This window comes from Cimex lectularius, unplaced genomic scaffold, assembly GCF_000648675.2.
Source record: "Cimex lectularius strain Harlan isolate CLEC.00 unplaced genomic scaffold, Clec_2.1 scaffold314, whole genome shotgun sequence".
In the NCBI taxonomy this organism is placed as follows: Eukaryota; Metazoa; Arthropoda; class Insecta; order Hemiptera; family Cimicidae; genus Cimex; species Cimex lectularius.
This window is the reverse complement of record NW_019392997.1, coordinates 118,830-139,576: the sequence shown is the minus strand read 5'-3', so window position 1 is coordinate 139,576 and position 20,747 is coordinate 118,830. Positions and strand designations below refer to the sequence as shown.

The 20,747-nt window shown below is 33.1% G+C and overlaps 1 protein-coding gene across 3 annotated transcripts; it reads right to left on the bottom strand.

Moving 5' to 3' along the window:
- Positions 1-747: 747 nt before the first annotated feature.
- LOC106661919 (GTP-binding protein 2) lies at positions 748-20,709 on the bottom strand. Of its 3 annotated transcripts, none has more exons than XM_014385673.2 (10): positions 20,530-20,709; positions 3,787-3,937; positions 3,192-3,267; positions 2,994-3,130; positions 2,470-2,788; positions 2,198-2,406; positions 1,723-1,905; positions 1,553-1,664; positions 1,294-1,481; positions 748-1,224 (listed from the first exon to the last, which is right to left on the bottom strand). In XM_014385673.2, exons 2-10 carry the CDS (start codon positions 3,928-3,930, stop codon positions 943-945), a joined length of 1,650 nt encoding a protein of 549 aa, XP_014241159.1. In that variant the 5' UTR covers positions 3,931-3,937; positions 20,530-20,709; the 3' UTR covers positions 748-942. The 3 variants fall into 3 exon arrangements, with proteins under 3 accessions (XP_014241159.1, XP_014241160.1, XP_014241161.1); XM_014385674.1 differs by lacking the exon at positions 20,530-20,709 and adding an exon at positions 11,095-11,111; XM_014385675.2 differs by lacking the exon at positions 20,530-20,709 and adding an exon at positions 10,162-10,292.
- Positions 20,710-20,747: the final 38 nt, after the last annotated feature.

Genomic DNA, 20,747 nt, shown 5'->3' with positions numbered 1-20,747 from the left:
ATATTTTATCAAGTGATACATGCATAAATCGTCATGCAGAATAAATCGCTTTTCCAATTAAAAGGAAATAAAATGCAAAACTGCTGTTTTTACTCACTCTTATCATCCAATTAAGGTTAAAATAACATTCAAAACAGCTATTACATAAAAAATAATATGTATTAAAATTACCTTTTTATTCCATCCTTGCAATAATTTTACTGCAGGAATAAATAAATGTAATGATCGAACATACGTTTCAGTTCAGATTAAAAAGGAAGGGAAATGATTTTCGAGCTTATTATTAGTAATATAATAAATAATTTGTTTTAATTCACAATTAATCCTATAACGTTCATACATAATGAAATCTATGCTGTGCATTTAAATGTTAATGTCTAAAATACATAAATGTAAAACATTTAATACTTTCATTTTTTTGAACTACTGTGCTTAATTTGACAGTAAATTTGCTCCTTTTTGAGAGTTTACATATTTACAAAAGTCTTTCTTCTTAGTAAAAAATAGAATATTAGAAATATTGAAGAAAAAAATAATAACTTCATTGGTAACTATAGTTTAAGTACATAATTCACATTAAAAAGATTTTCTCTTTTTATAAATAAGGTTAAAATAAATGGGCTAACTTACAGTTTAATTGCAAAAAAATATTCTTAATATTTATATTTAGGAAAGACATGGTTTATCATAAAGCTATTATTTATCTAAATTTCTCTTAGATCAAGTAATAAAATAAAAATAAGCAGATGGATTAGACTATTTTTTCCTTGCTCAAAAATCAAGAAAGATAAAAAAATATATATCACAAGAACAAAAGAATTACGATTTACAATCTTAGAAAAAAAGTCAAACATATACATAAAAAAGTTACAAGATAAAAACACTTGATAAAAGTTGAAAATAGTAGTATGCAATTGTTTTTATGGGTGTTGTGAGATTGTTTTAGCCTGTGCCCGTGTTGTGTTTGGAGCTATAAGGAAAGACCTGCGTGACGTGGCCGATTCCCTTTGTGAACCCCTCTCTGAAGAGGAGTCGTGCGCCGACCCGAATAAATTCAGGGTGGCGTACGAATCTGAACAGAATCGAAGCCTTGTCATTGGTGTGCAGGCTTGCCTGGGACATGATCCCCTCAATTACGGCTGTCTGCCTTATATTTCCAATGTGCACCGTCGTCTGGAACCCTGGGTGTATGCTCGTAGAGTGATAAAGCAGGCATACGGTTGCCTATAAAATTAAAGTCCTGTTAGTAACAATTATGCACCTGCTTTACTGATAAATTAAAAAATATCTAACCTGGAAGAATATACATGAGGTTGGGTCCTCTTCAGGCTTTACCAGGACCATTCCACTCCTTAAAGCTTTTGGAGGTGGCTCAAGTGCGAGAGATGCGCTCTGAGTCGAATGAACTGCCCGGCATGGGGCCTTATTTCTGTGAAGTGACTGAATCTTCACCGGTGAAAATGTTCCATCGTCCAGAGGTCCTTTATTATTAATTTTTTAAAATCAAACATTTACAATATAAAAATCATTAACATTTTTTAAATTAACATACCAACAAGTAGTTCAGTGCCTTCCATTAGGATCCCCTTGGTAAGTAAGCCTCCAACGACAGTGCCTACATCTGCTACCCTGAATATCTCATCAATCTGAAATTCTGGCAGCTCCTGAAAAGCTTCACAATTAGAAAATTGTTATAAAAAATGTTAACGAAATGGGGCCTGCCTGGTCAAGGCGTTCTTTTTCTTTTGTACTGATTCCTGGAGGCAGGACGTGCAGAAACTTGTGAAGCAGGTCTAAGCCTTCGCCAGTCACACTTGAAACACTGAAGATTGGCACAACGTTCTCACGTTGTTGGTTTGCACTCGCTGTGATCACATCATCGACTGTCTTTATTACGATTGGAACCTAAAATTTATGATTTTAATATGTTTTACCTGCAGAGAACATTTTTAAATATTTGAACAATTTTGGATATGGAAAGATGTTGAAATGTTCATTTCAGGTTATGGAATTCTGGACAAAATTAGCTTTTGCAGCAATTTTGAAACAACATTTAGAAGTTTGAAAAAGGCAAACTTCTATTTTTTTTTTTTTTTAGCACTAGCATTAATAATAATTTATTCTTGGTATTTTCTCTCTAACAAAACTGACTATAATAAAAATAATTAAAAATGTGACAAATTAACTTAGTTGTTACCTTTCTAATGCCAGGACTCGTCAACATCTGTTTGACATTGACGATTGTGTCTCTGCTGTGTCCAAGATCCGTTTTAGTCACAACTATAAACATAGGTACTTCCAATGCAGCTGCAATTGCTACATGTTCCCTTGTCATCCCGACAACCCCCGCCTGGCTGCTGACTACCAACATGGCATGGTGCGGACAATATCCACTTACGGCTTGAACTACAACCAATTATCCTTTATTACCAACTTGGATGCTGGAGAGGTATCAACCAGTGTATATACCAGTAGTCCTCAGGTACTTTCTGTGTCCAGCTAAATCTAATAGAGAAATGAGTTTTGTGCAATGGTTATCTTCTCCACACTCGAGATCGAAGCAGTTTAGCAGCTTGCCCTGAGAGTCGAAGCCAAGGGTGGCATGACTGATGGAACTCGTCCGACCCGACTGAACCTCGTGTAGGTGGCGGAATGTATTAAGCCTAGCTCGACCCCGTCCGTTGTCAAGTTCTCCCTGAGTCAGAACGCCTACAAGTGTCGACTTACCAGCATCAGCACTACCCATAACTGCAACTCTGACCTCTATTGTATGCTGGTCAGCTGGCACCTTAGAGAGGGTGAATTAATAATGATAATGAATATTCATAATAACAAACATGTTTTCAATTTAGTTGTAAAATTTAATTAAATATTAATACATTTATTATTTTAAACAAAAAAGGGCGTATAAAAACAATTCAACTGTAAGAACTGTGATTGCATGATACAGCATGGAAAAAAATAAAAATAACCAACAAGTAAAAATTAGTCACCTTTCGGACTAATACTTCTGTCACTTTTCTTCCGCAGGCCACTTCCCTCTCTCTCAAGATTGTAGTCGTCGCACCAAGTTCAGCTGCCATGAGGGATAAAGTTTTAAGGCTTGTATCCATTTCGTATGAGGGGAGGCCTAAAAGAAAATTTCGCGAACTTAGAATATAAGCGGAGAACAAAGAATTAAGTGTACCTACCTGCCAAGAGGCCAGAATCCTCGACACCGATTTCATAGATAGCTTCACCTCCACCTTCGCGCAATCTCCATTTCAGCTGTTGTAAAAATAAATAAAATAAATAAATTAAAAAAATACATAAATAAATTTGTGATGTAGTATCATTTACTATAACTAGGAAAGAATTTTAATTATTCAGACTTTAAAACTGGTTTATTAACCTTGGACAGACATGAAAGGGAAAGTGAACTGACATGATGACATTTGCTGAGGCACTGTACAGAAATATGAAAACCACTGGATTATTGCTGATGGTTGTCCATTAAAGATTTATTCCTCTAAAACTCTAAACTAATATTATATTCATATTTTAGTCTTAAAAATGAACAGAACTTTATTTGTGGTTGGGTATTTTCATTAATCTTTTGACAAAAATGGATTTGGATTAGATGATAAATCAATTGTAAGAGAAATTGACACAATTATGTAAAAAAAATTTTTTTTAATAAGTACATATCAGTATGGTAAAATATAAAAATTTAGTATTGTATTTATTATTAGGTATTTTAATTAATGATACTTTATTTTCATTTTTTAAAGATAAATTTTGGCCCACCTGGGTGACTAGATGCTGAAATCTGACCCTAGAAGGGTTCAACAGCTTGAGTTTGTATTCTATATTTCCCAGCTGTGGCTCTGGAGGCAGTTGCCCCTCCAGGCAGTTGTCGTTGGGATCAAAGAGTCCAAGAAATGAATCCATGGTAGCTCTGCAGACAAAATGACAAGTGTATTTAAAAATAAAATTAAAAAAAAAAAAAACGTTATTTTAAGAGTATCCATCCTCTTTAAAATTATTTTACTATTCTTTCATGATTTTGACTTTTTGCGTATGGATGATTTTGGAATTATCAATTAAGAAAATCAAATCAGTCTGATTTATCAGGATTATGAAAAAAGGCAGGCCTGGCACGCTTATTTCAGGAATGGTTTCGCAATCATACATGATTTACGTTGTTTGGCTTTTATTTTTGTCCTAATTTTCTCTTTATATGAACTTTGGTTGCATACTTTTAGTAGAGTTGAGTGAAACAAATGGAACAGTTGGAGATAAAGGAAAATTTTCAGAAAGGATTGTACAAACCAGATTGTTAAAGGATAATTAAATGATTAAAATATATCATACATTTCTGGTTCTTCTTGTTATATTCCTCTACTGCTCTCGTCTTCTATCCAAATAAGGACTGATTTTAACTGTTAAAAATTAATTAAACAAACCAAGGGATATGGAACAAAATACGCCATACCAGTATCAAAATTAATCCCGAATGCCACCAGAACGATTTATTTTAATGATAAAAATAAAAGGAAAAGTAAATACAAACTTGTCATTTTCATGAAGTAGGTTTTCAAAGGTTGATGAAAATAGTTTAGTACTCTTGGAATGGCGGAACAAAATATATGTCATTAGTCTATCGTATTCCAGAAAAATTCAACCGAGCTCGTTATCACCTTCATTTTCTTAATGATCGAAGCTGTTTACCATATTTCGGAGGAAAACGCCAATTTTCTCGTCGGTGGAAATCAACCGAGATAGGCCGCGGTTTAACGTCCGTGTTGCAAGGATTGGGGCCACGACGGGCAGTTAAGCAAGGGGGCTTTCACTTCACGCATTGAGTTTGTTTTAAATCACGATATGGCTGTAGCAAAGTACGAGATCCAGTTGGGAAAAAAATGAATGTTGTAAGATGTAAATATGAGTGTCTCTTAACTTATATTGCATCTCACGTTTCGTATACACTTTGAACGTAAAAATGTTTTTGTTTTACATTTTACGTTTCGGTTGAAGCAGAGCTGAAATGATGTAGGGATATGAAATTCTGAAACTTCCACCGGTTTAATTGTGAAAATGAGAGTGCACAGTGTGAAAGATTAAAATGGAAAGTGAAAACATCGCACTTGATAAAAGTGGAATCCCAACGCCTATCCTTACTGTTTTGATCTGTCAGACTCCTTGCAGCATTTCGCAATCTTCACTGCTTAGTCTGGTAACAGCCAAAATTTAAAATTTAGTAAGTAATAATAGATAGAGTAAATATAGTTTGCATTGTTGTAAACCACCAATCAACTCCGGTTTATTTATTTAAAACACAAATCATGTAGAAATATATTAAAAAAGAAGGATATTTATTTTATATCATACCAATCACTTCGAGATGAGAGAGAACACACAGAAATGTTAATTCTATCCGCAACGCTCATTGGACCATATTTAAAAATAACAACTGCTCGTCGATAACTGCATCCTTACAAAAAAATGTAAACGGAACAGTTAAGAGATATTCAAGAACAAAACGAACTGAACCGATTGCATCTAATTATATCTTTCAATGGAACAATGTAGTAAAATATTCTAATGAACACAGTCCGCCTTTTTATATGTTTTCATATGTGAAAATACTCTTCTGACATTACTTTTTTTTGGGGGGGGGGCTTAGATCATCGTGTAGTAAGTAGATATGCTAAATAAGTCTTCATGTCCCTTTTTTATGTTTGTATAATTTTGTTTTGTTTTAATCTTAATTACAAATAACAATAAAAGTAAAAATACGTTCGATTTACTTACTAAAGTAGTGGATATCGTTTTGAGCATAAATCGTAATTTAGAGATTAAAAAAAATAATTTTGGTAATTTCATGGTTGGTTAACATAAAAACAAAAATAACTTGAACAAAAGGATCTTCAGTGAGGTCACAAGAGAAACGATAACTCTTTAAGTCTTTGCCGAGCTTTCGACGATTATATCGTCATCATCAGGGCCTATTTATTTTAACAAATTATCGCAAATTGAAACATGTTATATCATTTTAAAAAAATTACAAAAAACAGTTATTTATCTTGTATTTATCTTTTTGTAATTTTTTTAAACGATATAACATGTTTCTAACTGCGATAATTTGCTAAAATAAATAGGCCCTGATGATGACGATATAAGTCGAAAGCTCGACAAAGACAGAGTTGTCGTTTCTGTTGTGACATCACTGAAGATCCTTTTGTTTAAGTTGTTCAACATGCAGGTCGATACATCATCTCACCTTTAAAAACAAAAATATTCTACAACGCAGAATATTCTAACTTTGAAAAATCAACAAAATACTGTTTTTTGTGTGCATATTTTAACAAACATTCTGTATGAAAAGAAGGTCAGAAAATGGTCAAAACCATTTGACCTAATTGTCGTGAGTCTATCGTTACAAAAACCTAAGATATCGACTTTCCAGGAAATCGAAGTAAATTAATTTTGTGACAGATCATTTCGACGATCTTTTGCCCCTACTTGACTGACATTCCTAGTGCAAGCTCAATATCATTTTTCTTAAAACCTAGTAGACCGATTTTCATGGTACATAATCACTTTAATCATTTTAACCAGATTGTCAAGTGCATTTTATAACTATAAAAATTAAAATCGGAATATTATTTCCATTATAAAAAGGAAGTTAATTTCCGACAACTAATTTTGCTATTTTGTGTATTTTCTTATAGAAATCTTATATATATTTTTATGGTACATATGACGTTCAAAAGCTATGTTCCTCTTCTTTCAAATGGTCTGACGTTAAAATCCTTTCAGCTGTTTCAACCAGATATTCCGATAACGACTTCTCAAAAAACGAAAAATTTTTATTGGTCAAAAAACGATTAATTTAAATTGAAACAAAATTTTTTACGACCTAGTTTACTGGAAAAATACTTATTTTTAGACATTTTTGGCTATTAATAAACTTTAATAGCTTTTACTATATTTTATTGCAGTCTTCATAAAAATTGCTGTAAAATAATATATTTATATAGTTGTTTTGAGCAGGTAGAACAGCGAAATAAAAATATTAAAAAACAGAAAAATTCAACTTTCAATTTTTTTTTGCAAAACCAGGGCTTATTCACAGTAGTGGCAGGTAAGTGTCCGATATTTTACAGTGTAGATTCACCAAAAACAAGTTTGGTCCAAATCCGTGACCCACCAACCTGGTAGTCCTCTTGTGAGTCGAATTTTGTCAATTGTATACAATTTCCAAATTGTTCATTTTTTATTATAAACTTTTATATGTAGAGGATAAGGCTGGAAAAATGGTACATACACTAACCACTGAAGATGGTGAAGTGCCGAAACGTTCACACACACACACACACACACACACACACACGCGCGCGCGCGCGCCCACGCCCACCAGTAAGGAAGACCAGGATGAGCGATACATCTTTCTTTGACTAAGATCTAATAAATGTTCTAAAGACTCTTCGTGTAATTATTTTAATTTTTGGCACCCGTATTTTGACTACATAAATATCCATCAAACAACAGTGAATGAATTCTGAGGTTATTGTACAAATAAAATTCTTTTATGATGACATTTTTCTTAGGGATTTTGTATAAATGATCTTGAAATGTTCACCAGAGCATTTTAAGTAATTATAAATTCAGATCTCTGATTCATCTTGTCTGGTACGACTTATTTTCGGATGGAATGGATTTTCGGAATAACACATCAATTACATTATTTGACTTTGATTTTTGTCTTTCGTCGTCATTTAAATTTTCAAGAATAATCTATGGCCTGGATGAAGAAACAAATTAAATTGTTATATACCAAGTTTTTGACCTGTTTTAATACCATTTGTTCATCAGGGCAAAACAATCTTCAAGATGTCTACAAATTTACATAATCAAAATTTTAATATATCGTTTAAAATTTTTTTGAAAACCAACTCAGTCCAACATTGCCAAGGACTATAACATATTGACAAAAAAAGCTGGAAAAACTGTGATAATATGCTGGGTTAAAGGTATTCATCATAAAGAAACAGTGGGTGCATTGGCGAAGGAGGTACCACTGTATCTGGTGCATCCCTTCAGTTGAAAAAAAGACGGTAAAATGTTTTTTTCAACTAAATGTGTTCCAATATATGGGATAAAGAATGCAGCTCTGGGGAGTACCAGGAGGAGAATAGCTGGGGAGTACCATCGAGTTGTATTTCCAAAGCTTAAAGCAAAACCGTGGTTTTCGGAAGGAGGCAGACAAAAGGATTCTATTATCTTCAGAATGAAAACTAACCATGGCCTGTGGGGGATTATATGCATAGAATTGGAATAAGCACTTCCCCTAACTGCCAAACATGCGACAGTCCATCAAATCCCAGTCATATAATACTAGAATGCCCAGAGTATGATAACCAGAGGAAACAATTATTGGATGATTTGTATAGTATATTTGGCCCAATAACTCTCGAAATGCTGTTGGCAAGTAACAACTCGACGGTTTTGGATTTAATTTGCAAATTTCTTAAATCATTTAACATTTCATTTTAAGGTCCGGGAGAAGGAAAAAACCTGCTAAAATAATGAAGACAATACTTTAAAAAAATCATATGGCAATATTTCCAAAGGAAAAAGCCAAGGAAAAGAAAAAATCCACTGTTGACAATCAAACATTGATATTTTTCTTTTTATTGATTTTTATATCTATAAAACAATTACAACAGAAAAATGCTGGAACAAAACTGACATGACAAACATGTGAGGAGAAATCACCCAGTGGGATGGGGTGGATTTTTTTTAATAGCTTTCCTCTACTTCTGAACAAAGGGAATGTTAAGGTCTCGGTGTATGGTGAGGTTGAGGTTTGATACAAAATAAGGAGGGTTACAGATTCTTGTTAGGACTTTTGATTGAAATTTTTGGATGCGTTGCAATTCTTGGTTGACCCCCGAGTTCGACACCAAAAGTCCACATAGGTTTGAGAACCAAGGTGTATATTAATATTTTGTAATTGAGTGGAAGTTATGATCGTCTGTCGAGTAGAGGTGATAGCAGCTTGTATCGACTTTTAGTTCGTTTAGTATTAGTCTAGTGAGCGGATAATAAATAAGTCGTTGTCCAGACGAAGTCCCCTGTAACGTACGTGTTTTACAGGGGGTAGTGAAATCCCGTTAAAGTAAATAGGTGGTATTACATTGATATTTAAAATTTTGGATCACCTATTAATCTATTAAAGAGTAATGGTTATCGTAAGTTTCTAGGTTTTTATGTTAGCACTGAACTTGAATTAGATATTGATTTTATTGTCTTTGAAAAAATGCCTTCATGTTCATGATTTATAACAAACAACATACAGATGAAAAAAATAATATTATAAACTGAATTTAAGTTTTTTACTTAATTTAACGGGTTAGACACCGAATAAAATACTTTGTACCGGTATTAAAATTAATCTCCTATAATACCAGACGATTGGTTTTAGTCGTAAAAAATAAGAGGAAAACCAAGTTCAATTGAACATGAAGTAGATAAGCCTCCAGCCCATGTATAAATAGATGATCTTTGTAAGATCAGCTGATTATTTTTAGCAATTAAGCTAATTGATCGATAATTTTAACTTCATAAAATAGAATTTGTTAAAATAATTTTTTTAAGCGTAATTTATTTCTTTTATTGCTATCCGTACAAAATATACATTGAACAAATAGTACAGTTGTATACAAATCTGACAGATCTTGGCCGATCAGGATTACAAGTCCACTCTTGCCACAGGCAAAAGAGAAAATTATGTCAAAATTTATAAATTTATGTTAAAAGCGAAAATTAAAATTGAAATTTGTAAATAATAGATGATAGAATATTACTGGATACTAAGATTATGTAAACGTATAAAGAATTGTATAAGGGGCGTCGGTGGCCGCAACGGCGTTCATCACTGTAAGGTAAAGGCCCTGAGTTCGAATCCAGCGGCCCTGCATTCGAACCCGACATACACAAATAGGCTATTTTTTTAAAAAACACCGGCAACCGAGGGTTCAAATAACCTCGTAAAAAATGTTTATAGTTTGGATGTATATATTTAAAAAAGAAATAAATAAATAAACAATCTGTCAGGGGTGGGTTAAATTCAACAGATTATTATATATCGTCGTTATTTGAAATTTGAAAGAATACCTGTTACAATTTAGAGTGAAACAAAGATAACAGTTGACAGTATTTCTATCTATACGTAAAAATAGTGTTTTTTTTACAACCGAACACTCAGTTTGAATAAGGCCATCACTGAAACGAGGAAGCCTTTTATCCTAACATAATCCAATATGCTTTAATCGTAAAACGTGACTATTTTATCGAGTTTGCTGAATAATCGGGCAAGGGTATGAGAAGGCTGAAAAACAGGGCCGCGGAGGGAAAGATTATCTTGGAACCGGGTTCGTAATCGGGGCAATATTCTCTTTTGGCCAAGGGGCCTGGCAACTTTTCAACCTGTTTCGTAATACGATTACAAACAAGTACTATTCCTCAGCCGACCTTCACCCCGGCGGGGTTTCTCGCCCAGCGGATCGAAAATTGGAAACTGGGTCCAAATCTATTCGCGGTCAGGTCCGTACATTTCTTGGCAAGGCTGCTTGGAACACTGCTTTATTTTATGAGAATAAGCGTTCTGTTTGTTATTCTTGCTTCGCTTCTTATTGATATTTACATAAATGAACTGATTTTTAGGCATATCTGGTCGATTCATATATACCAAAACGTTTCTTTTGAGTCACGTATGTGTAGGCAATTATAACTATGTAAGAAATCCTTGTTTGATGACCGACGGTTGTAAACTAGGTCGTATATACTTTGCATATAAATAATATTCACTGGTGTAAACTAAATTTTTGTAAATTCATAATAAAGTATCCTCTATTTTATAAGTTGTGTTACTTCTGGCCAAATCTTTATTTTCTGTGTTAAAAAAATTATCCATTTTACTACCTGGTTTTAAATGATAATTTTTCAGGCTATAAATAAAAGTAAAATTGGTCCATAATGGAAAACTCAATTCCGCATTGCTATAAAACGTTGGCTACATTTGCGAAATTATTGGATATGTCAACTCACGGTGTTTAAAAGGAGAAAAAGGGCTCAGGCGACCTAGTCCGTAGTGCTTGTTTAGTAAACACTGGCTCAATTTAGTCTGGGTCTCTTTATGATGTTGAGAAAGAATTTTTAACCTTGGCAGACACGATGGCGTTATTTGGCATGACATACGGATTTGGCCTCATCCACAAATAAAACCCTCAGCTGTAAAAATGCTCCTGTTTATTTTGCATAAGATATTTTGTTCTTTTCCTTTAACTAAAACAATCAAACTGAAAAGAAAGAGAACAAAAGAAATAGTGGTTTTCCAAGATTGTGCTCAATAAGAAAATGCAAGACTTTAAAACAATCGAAGACCAGAAATTCGTGACTAAAATGACAAAACAAAAGGCAAGCATAAAAGATAAATAGTGAATAATAGTTTTTCGACCCAATCAAGGTGCTGTCATATTATCTCTTATGAATTTGTTATTTTATTTTCAGTTCTTTACAACTACTTTTAATTAAGTAATAATGATATAGTAATATATGCACAATCAACACAAGAGTGGAGAAACTGCACATTGAAAGTACTCCAATGAGACAAATGTCACTGCCACTGTTACTAGAAAGGAGATCTCGCGGCCATCGCCTCTTCAGTCGGCGAGGGGGGTTTGAGGTTAATCGGGATGCGAGTTTTTGAATTGGAGGATTTCTGGTTGTCGGGAGGGTTTTACGGATTTTGCGGTAATGGGAGCGGATTAAACGAAAGGAATTTTTAGATGTGTGGGATGTGTCGTTAGACAGAAAAATGAAGCACCTAGGATTTTTCTGAGGATTATGGATTAGGCAGGTTGGATGCGACGGATATTGGAACGTTTAGCTGAAATTCACACTGACAGTCCATAAGTCCATACCGACTTCACTATGGTACTGGAAAGCAGTCTTTGTAAGTCGTAAGTTAGAGAATTTTGTCAATAAGTCGTGAAAGTGCTCTGGACGGTGTCATAACTGGACCTTTCAGTCGTGTGTGGGGATTCCATGTTATGCGTTTGTCGGTGTACTGTCCGAGGTATCGCACCAAAGGAAAGGGATATTATGGATGTAAACTGGAGATTTTTGTTTTGCTCTGTGAGAGAGAGTGAGTGAAGATTATGTGGGTGAATTTTTCTGAGTTGAATTTTATTCTCTTGTTTTCACGTCAACTCTTCAGGAGGGTTAGGTGTTGTTGAAGCCTACGAGTGGAAATGATTGGATCAGAGGTTGTGAAAGGGTCTCTGAATCGTTTGGGTGGAGGTCAGGAAATAAACCCATAGTATAATTTGTTCTAATGTGTTTGAGTATTTTTGATGCTAACGATCGATTTCCGCCGACGAACGGGAGCATCAGCAAAAAAACAAACGCGAGGGCACGTAAAGTGTAAATGAAATTGCTTTTCTCGAGGTGTTAAAGTTAATTCAAGGCAAATTAGATAATAGTTTTCCTTCTTCAGGCCGTTACAAAAATGAAAACATGGATATTTGACCGAACACGGAGTACAGATAAAAAATCAAAAACGAACCAGGAAACCGTTAAGAATACCATCAGGGATGAGATATCAAAGGGATTTGATAACTGGAGTCGATACAGCACGTTTTAACCCAAAATAGAAATTGTTACAAGGACTTGAAATCTCCATCCAAATAAAAAAAAAATCATGTAATCTGGGATATTAGATTAATATTCTCAACACTTGATACGGACAAGAAACACTTATTTTAAACTCTGGAACATCATGTAGTTTGATCATTTCTACTTTGGTTTGCCTATCCATGCTAATTTCCTCTGTAAATATCTTCAGTGGTGAGTCTGTGCCTGTTTAGTAAGGCACTATCATGAAATAAAACGTACGCCAACCACTGAAGAAGGCTAGAAGCCGAACGCGCCTGAAAGCCTAATACAACAATGATCATAACTCATTCAATTAAGGTTTTTAGTTGAGATGAAAAAAAATCAGTGTCACGAGCGGGACTCGAACCCACGACCTCCGGCTTGATACGCCGCTACTCCACCACCCATTTAATGATCGTAACGTTTCGACCAAAAATAAGTGTTTATATTTTTTAGTGGACAAATGAAGCAGGGCTTTTATACGATTCAACGGATTTAACATGAACTTCTGACATTGGTTTGAATATATATTGAGAGCTAGACTCAATAGATTTAATCACACACGCAATGTGCAACATACATCAAACGTGTTCACAGGTTTTTCCCTAAATCGATTATGACAAACCGCAAAACTACGATATTTAATATGTATACAATACTTAAATATGTAACATAATTAATAAAATGCTTAAAAGAATTACATGTATCTACTTAAAAATTTAGATTTTCTTAGTTTACCAAATTACCGCCTTTTTAAAAGGTATAATTTGATAAAGATTAAGGGCTGTATAATGTAACCTTTTAAGATATATAATGTGACGTGAATATTTTTAAATGAATGATCCATGTTCATTGTTCTTCTACCTAATGGCAGAACTAGCGCCGATTCCTGAGTTATCCATAACCTTCGACTAAAACACTAATCCTTAATCCATCCTATAATCAAGGCCGAGAAGTTTCTAAAGGGCGAATTGGCATTTTTAAACCGAAGATAAAATTACTAAAATGTTTAAACTTTTGAACCTCAGAATGTTCAAATGTCAAAGCAAACAAATTGCAAATAAAGCAAATTAATGATTTTAGATTGTAGTGAAAACAATAAAAAATGATATTACGTAAGTCGTTAGGAAAGTTTTCCAAAATACTCATATATGAATAATTTATACAGATAATATCGGGTTGTCCGGAAAATAATGCAGGATTTTAAGTTTTCATTTAAAAAAATCTATATAAAATATTCTGTTTACGTTTACAGGATTACTCATTTGTATGAATGTCAACACTTATTAATCCTCTTCCAAATGATATTGTTTGTTTNGTATGGGAAATTATTTTGATTAAAGAACATTGCTTTAAAGTAACTAGTTTCTTTTTTTTTGTTTAATACCAAAATCCTGCATTATTTTCCGGACAACCCAATAACTAAAATAGCCCGGTATGTACTAGCTCTATTTTCTCATCTTTATTGACAAAAATACTTATATGTAGCTGTAGTGTAAGTACGGAACGTAACAATATCAGATATAATTTACATGAATCATCCGCTTTCAAAATAATATATATATATACATAATGTGGGAGGTTTATGGGCCGACAGAATGCTGAGGTCATCCATCGCTGGCTCTTTGAGTGTTTTTCTTCTTTTTCTGGTCTATCTTGCGTATTTTGTTTTAAACTGTAGCCATTTGAGCGTCTCGATCTTTTTTTTTTAAGATGATTGAAGGGGGGGTTGATACTGAAGTGGCTGTACCGTAACCGTGCTAATGCTTCACATTCACAAAAAATGTGCCTTTGTTTCTGGTTCCTCCTGAGAGTCGGTATGTTTTTGTGTCTGCTTTGACCATCTTCTTAAGATGATAGTTAAGAGCGCAGTGGCCGGTATAGAAGCGTGTGCGTGTATGTGTGTGTGTGCGTGCGTGCGTGTGTGTGTGTGTGTGTGTGTGTGTGAGAGAGAGAGAGAGAGAGAGAGAGAGAGAGAGAGCCAGAGGGAAATAGTGAGATTGAGTGAGAGAGTCAGAGGGAGACAGTGAGAGTGAGAGAGAGGGGGTGTGTGTGTGTGTGAGAGAGAGAAAGAGAGAGAGAGAGAGAGAGAGAGAGAGAGAGAGAGAGAGAGAGAGTGAGATAGTGAAAGAGAGGGTGTGTGAGAGAGAGAGAGGGAGAGGAGTTTCTTCGCCTTATGTTTTAAGAGATTTATTTTAGCATGGCCTCATACTTTGATGCGTCCATCCCTCTATCTGCTCGATCTAGTTACTGACTCTGATTTTGCATGAAAATAAGTCTATATCCTATAATGCCAGCCTCCCATTTGTGTAAATAAGCTTCAAAATTTGGGATAGATGTTCATAGTTTTTAAACTTTTAAATTATTAATTAATGAAGCGACAACTAAAAAGTCATTTTGGTTTATGTGCATGCAGAGTGATTTTCTGCCCCACAACCTATATAAATAAATAACCGACTGAACTAGTTATATAACAAGTTACACGAAACCACGATGAAGCTTTCAACAATTGTGCGACCGAGACCATTTCGACGGCCGCTGGACATTTGACAGTCCAACGAACAAGAAACAATTCTTTATTTTTTTCCTTTCTTAAATTATGGAATTGCAAGTTAAGAAACACGCGTTTTCTATGGGTGGTCTTCGATTCGCCAGCCAATAGATAAGATTAATAGACGCCGATGTAAGCGGAATTTTTATATTTCTATAGTAAAAAAATGCCAAATACACACGCGCCAAATTGAATATGTTCCAAAAGAAGCTATTAGACATACACTTGCGGCCAAAGTTGGAAATTCTGATTTAAAAAACTGTCTATTTGAGAGAAACTTTACAAAACACGTTATTCTAAAAATAAAATAAAAATAATTATGGCAGATTTTAGCGCCTGATAACACATGTATTTAACTAAAATTATAAGTATTCAACTTGTCTACACGAAATTTTTAAACCCTAACAAAAACTACAGTCCATTTACATTAGTTCCCGTTTAAAACGTTGTATATTTAGTTTTACCGTCAAAATATTTACATGCAAATAAGCCTGTTTAAGTGGTGAATAATCATAAATATGCCATAAAAAAATATTTTTTTTATATTCGAATTAAGAAAAACAAACATTCAATAAATAAATGTAAAGTAAAAAAAAAGTAAACGCATAAGCTTGATAGTTTTCGTAATTTCAGTAACAAAAAAGACATTAAATAGAACTTCTAAATATTCATGCCTAATTATAATGTAATAAAAAACTAAAACAAAAATGACGAACACGTGAAAACAAGATATGTCTTAAAGCAAAATTAGCTGTAGGGGTGAGATTGCACCAAGGCACGTAAATTTTCACAATTTTTGGACGAAAGAATAAATAAATAAAACACATTAATTTTGTTTTGTTACTACATTTAAACCAAAATAATGTCTTGAAGATAAGACAATTAAGCACCAAAAAACGCAGCCAAAATCTATTGTAAACTGCCCTTCTTTGAACGTTTTGTCTTGCTTTTTATAAATTAAAAAAAAAACTATTTCCAAGCTAAAAAGATCTTTTAGGTAATGGATATATAACTATTCTATAATATTAAGCGAATCTATAATAAAAATTAACACGAAAAAAGTCAATAATTCAAGCAACCAGCACCCAAAATTGCAAGTTTTCAACATTGTAGTGAGAAAAAAACATATTAATTCCTACTTCTAAATTTTGATTTGCCTTCTGAATATCGGCAACTCTAAAACAAAAATGTTAAATATAAACTTAAACTAATTTTAAATCATAACTAGCTGTAGGGTGCTTGCACCAAGTCACGCAAGTTTTCATCATTTTTGAAAGCAAAAAATAAATAAAGCATGTAAATTGTTATTTTTAGTAGCTGACGGCACATATAATACAAAATAATGAGTAACATGAAACACAAAATTTCCTTTTCTTTAAATAATAAAGTAAAACCTTTACTTATTAACATTAACTTTGGACGTTCGGGAATTTACACGCATTAGTAACAATCTATATTATTTATACAAAATGCATAAGCTTAACATTAATATTCATATTTTACATCAATTTAGTAAAAGCTTACCTTGTATAGTATTGGACAAATAATTTAGTATACTACTTTATTATTTTTTTTTAAACCCACATGGTAATTTTGCCTGCAGTTAGCCAACAAATTTGAATAAGACTAATTACTCTTAACAATTCCATGTCGAAAATAAAACAACTTTACATTATTTTTTGCTGTTGATAGCACTTATAAACAAAAAATGATGTTTTTTTTTTTAAAGAACATAAAAATGAAAACAACGATTCTCTATATACTCCCTTCTTAAAACGTTTTGTACTTAATTTTACCAAAAAAATGTTTATTTCTACACTAAAATAACTATTAAAAGAAAAAGGCTTATATAATAACGTGAAAATTAACGTCATGTCGAAAATGTAAGATAATTGCGCTTGTAAGATTGTATGTTATCAACATTGAAGTGAGAAAAAACAAATTCAACATTGTAGTGAGAAAAAACAAACATATCAATTCGTAATTCTGAATTTTGATGGCTACTATCACATAATAAATAACTAAAACAAAACTGGCCAAGATAAAAAAAAATCATTTAATAAATTGTTAATTTTGGGGGCTGATTACAGTTACTACCAAGGTAACATCGTGAACAGAATCCTTTAACCATCTAACAACAAATTATTTTAAATACATTCCTTCTTAAAATGTTTTGTACATCTTTTTACCTAAAAAAATCTCGTTCAAAGCTGAAAAAAAACCTTAGATGACAGACAGATATATACATATTCTATAAAATGAGACGAGCCTCTTATAAAAATTAAAATGACAATAAACTCAAACAATTAAATTTGTCAGCAGCTTGTGCCCACGATTGCATGATTTCTACATTGTAGTGAGAAAGAAACAACATATTAATTCGTATTTCTACATTTTAATTAATTCCTGAATATCAACCATATGCAAAACTAAAACAAAAATGGCAAACATAAACAAGATCTGTCTTAAACCATAACAACTGTCGCGTACTGCTTGCGCCATTGCACGTAAGTTTTAATCATTTCTGGAGGGGGAAATTTTTTTGTGGTTGATACTCGATACCACACATAATCCAAAATGATGTCTCGAACATACGAAAATCTTTAAGCGGCTAAAAAAGAGCATCTAACACTATCATAAACGTAATACCACCTTTGAACGTTTTTTATTTCTTTTGACCGAAAAAATATTTGTTTTGATGATCTATAAAGGCAATTTAGGTAATGGATATAACATATTCTGCAATATAAAACGATGTTATATAAAAATTAACATGACATTAGACGGCAAGTAAATAAATAAAAGCAGCTTGTGCGCAGAAGTGCAAGTTTTCAACATTGTAATGAGGAAAAAATATTAATTCACATTGAATTCGTAATTGTAGTAAAAAAATAAAAAATAAACAGACGTTCTGCATTTTGATTCGACTTCTCAATATCATATATGCAAAGCTAAAAGAAAAGTAACAAAGATAACAAATTCGTCTTCATTCTTTAAATGATTGTCTGATACTTGTATTCGACCCTACAATTAGAATAAATCATTAATTAATATTTGTCAAAACTGGTATAAAAATAAAATAAAATATTATAAATTATGCTTGCATTGTATTTACTGTCCTTAAAGAATTATAAAGATTAAAAGATGTCCCAATCAATTATTATTTTTATCTAAGGTTTTTGGTTGAGATGAAAAATTAGTGTCCCGATCGTGACTAATTTTCCATCTCACCCCCCCCCCCCAAAAAAAAAACCCTTAGTTAAAAAGAATAATTAAAAAACAATTTTAATTAAGAATAATTAATATGGTTAATTATGACCACTAAGCAAATGTGGATTGAAAGATGTATAAAAATCAATCAAGATGAGTCAAGATATTTGAGTCCGAGTGTGTAGCGGAAATAAAAATTGGCAATAAAAAAAAACTTTAATTAGTACTTTTGGTGTATAAAATAAATAAAAACTATAGAGAAAGTAAAAAAAAAATTAATCTTAATGGACGTCATCGTTCATGACTCCCAGATTACAAGCACAATTTATTTATTTTGCATGATAAATCAAAACAAAATTTTATTGTAGAGACTAAGATAGGCATTATAGTGTCATAAAAGGAGACATGTCAAGATATTGGAAGTGTCATCCTGTTTCTGTATTGCCTTTTGTTTTCTAGTTTATTGATTGCTTGTTCTAGCTGTGTGTTTTTTAAGGGGGTTCGCAAAAGGAGAGGTCTATCAATCCCCGGGTGTTGGTGTTTTTGGGTGAAAAAAAAGGTATGTTCGAATGCAGGGCCGCTGGATTCGAACCCGGGACCTTTTCCTTCGGCTACCTTCAGTATAAAGTACAAGTAACATACACTTTACGTTATGTACAATTATAAATAATAAATTATGTTTTGCATTTAGTTATTCAGATTCTTTTTATGATCAGATATGTACAGTCAAAAATAACCGAGTAGAAGGGCCCTTTCACAAACAACCTTCTTACATTATTCACAAATGCTTTTGGTGCTAGTTTAGTTATTATCTATGTTAACGAGTTAAACAACTTTATTGCCCAATAATTTTATCCACTAAAGAAGTGCAGTCTTACTACAGAAAGTTTTAGCGTGGTAACCTTTTTTGTCTGGCATTCCTGGTAATTATTAACTCTAATTGAGCTGTTTGTATTATTGTATAAAAGCTTTAAGCACTGAAGAATACCGAGACTTGGAAATTAATTTCACCAAAGGCATTTTTACAATCAGTATTAAAATCTAATTTTTTCATAACACCCACAGCCTTTCTTTGTCAAATGAAAATAATTTTTGCGGAAGCAGAATGTACCTCCTGCCCAAGAATAATAGTATTGGTTATAGTTTATAGTTTTCAACTAGCAGTAAGCCTGATAGTAATAGCGGCAATAAAAAAAAAGAAAACAACCAACACATGCCTTTTTTTACACATTGGCAGGCCTCCATGTAATTTTTAAGGCAATTTTTTAAAAATTTTTGTTTACAAACTATAAATAAATATTTATAAATATTTATTATAAATATAAAAAAACATAATATTTGCCATAAAAGGTGTGAATTTTTTTTGTGTAAACCTTTTAAGTAATAAAGGAAGATTTTTTTTCTACACGTCGATAAAACCATTTCTAATTAATTTTGACAAAATGTATTGGCTCTATTAACTAAAAAAAAAACAATATGGCGGATATACATACATAGATTATGTATAAACTATAAACTATTTTATTGGACTGGAAACGGCCAACAAAAGTTGTCAGTACATAATCAATAATTTAAATTATGTAATATATAATGCAAATCCAATTCCGTTGCTTGAAAAAATTAAATGAAATACAAATGCAAAAGCTGTTGTTTATTTTTGGCGATGACTTTTACGGAAGAAACCTGTGGGGAATATATCATTAACTGATTCCCGAGATTTACCGCCGCCCGAAGAAAAACAACAACAGCATTTTAGGTTTAAAAACAACAAATTAGGTCGAAATCAGGTAGACAGGAGAGAAAATATTCTTTTTAAAGGTAGGAACAAAGGGTTCAGGGAAAGAAAGAACGCGGAAGAGCAGACGAACTATGCATAATTACATTTCGCCGCGTAATCATTAAAGATATTTGTTATATAAAAACGACGTACAAAAAGGAAAACCGACAAAAATATCATCCACGAACATTGATTGTCTCCAGGTATTAGCTGGTACGGAGTGTAGGAAAATAAATTGGTTAAAAAAATATTTAAGTAAGCCTGATAAATGACAAAAAGTCCAACTCACTTTGTTCTGCTCGAGAGAGTCCGTTTCCTTCCGAATTTTAACTGTTCGAGGAAGACAAAAAAACGGCGAAGCGGAGTCGGCGGAGGCTCCCGGGTTCACGGCGCCATGTTTACAGACTGAGGGGAAGAACGAGCTTTTCTGGGTTATCGCTTGACAGTTCGGCCCGCGGCGGTGTGGAGGGGGTGCGACGCGGCTGCCGCCAACGGGCAAACGCCAAC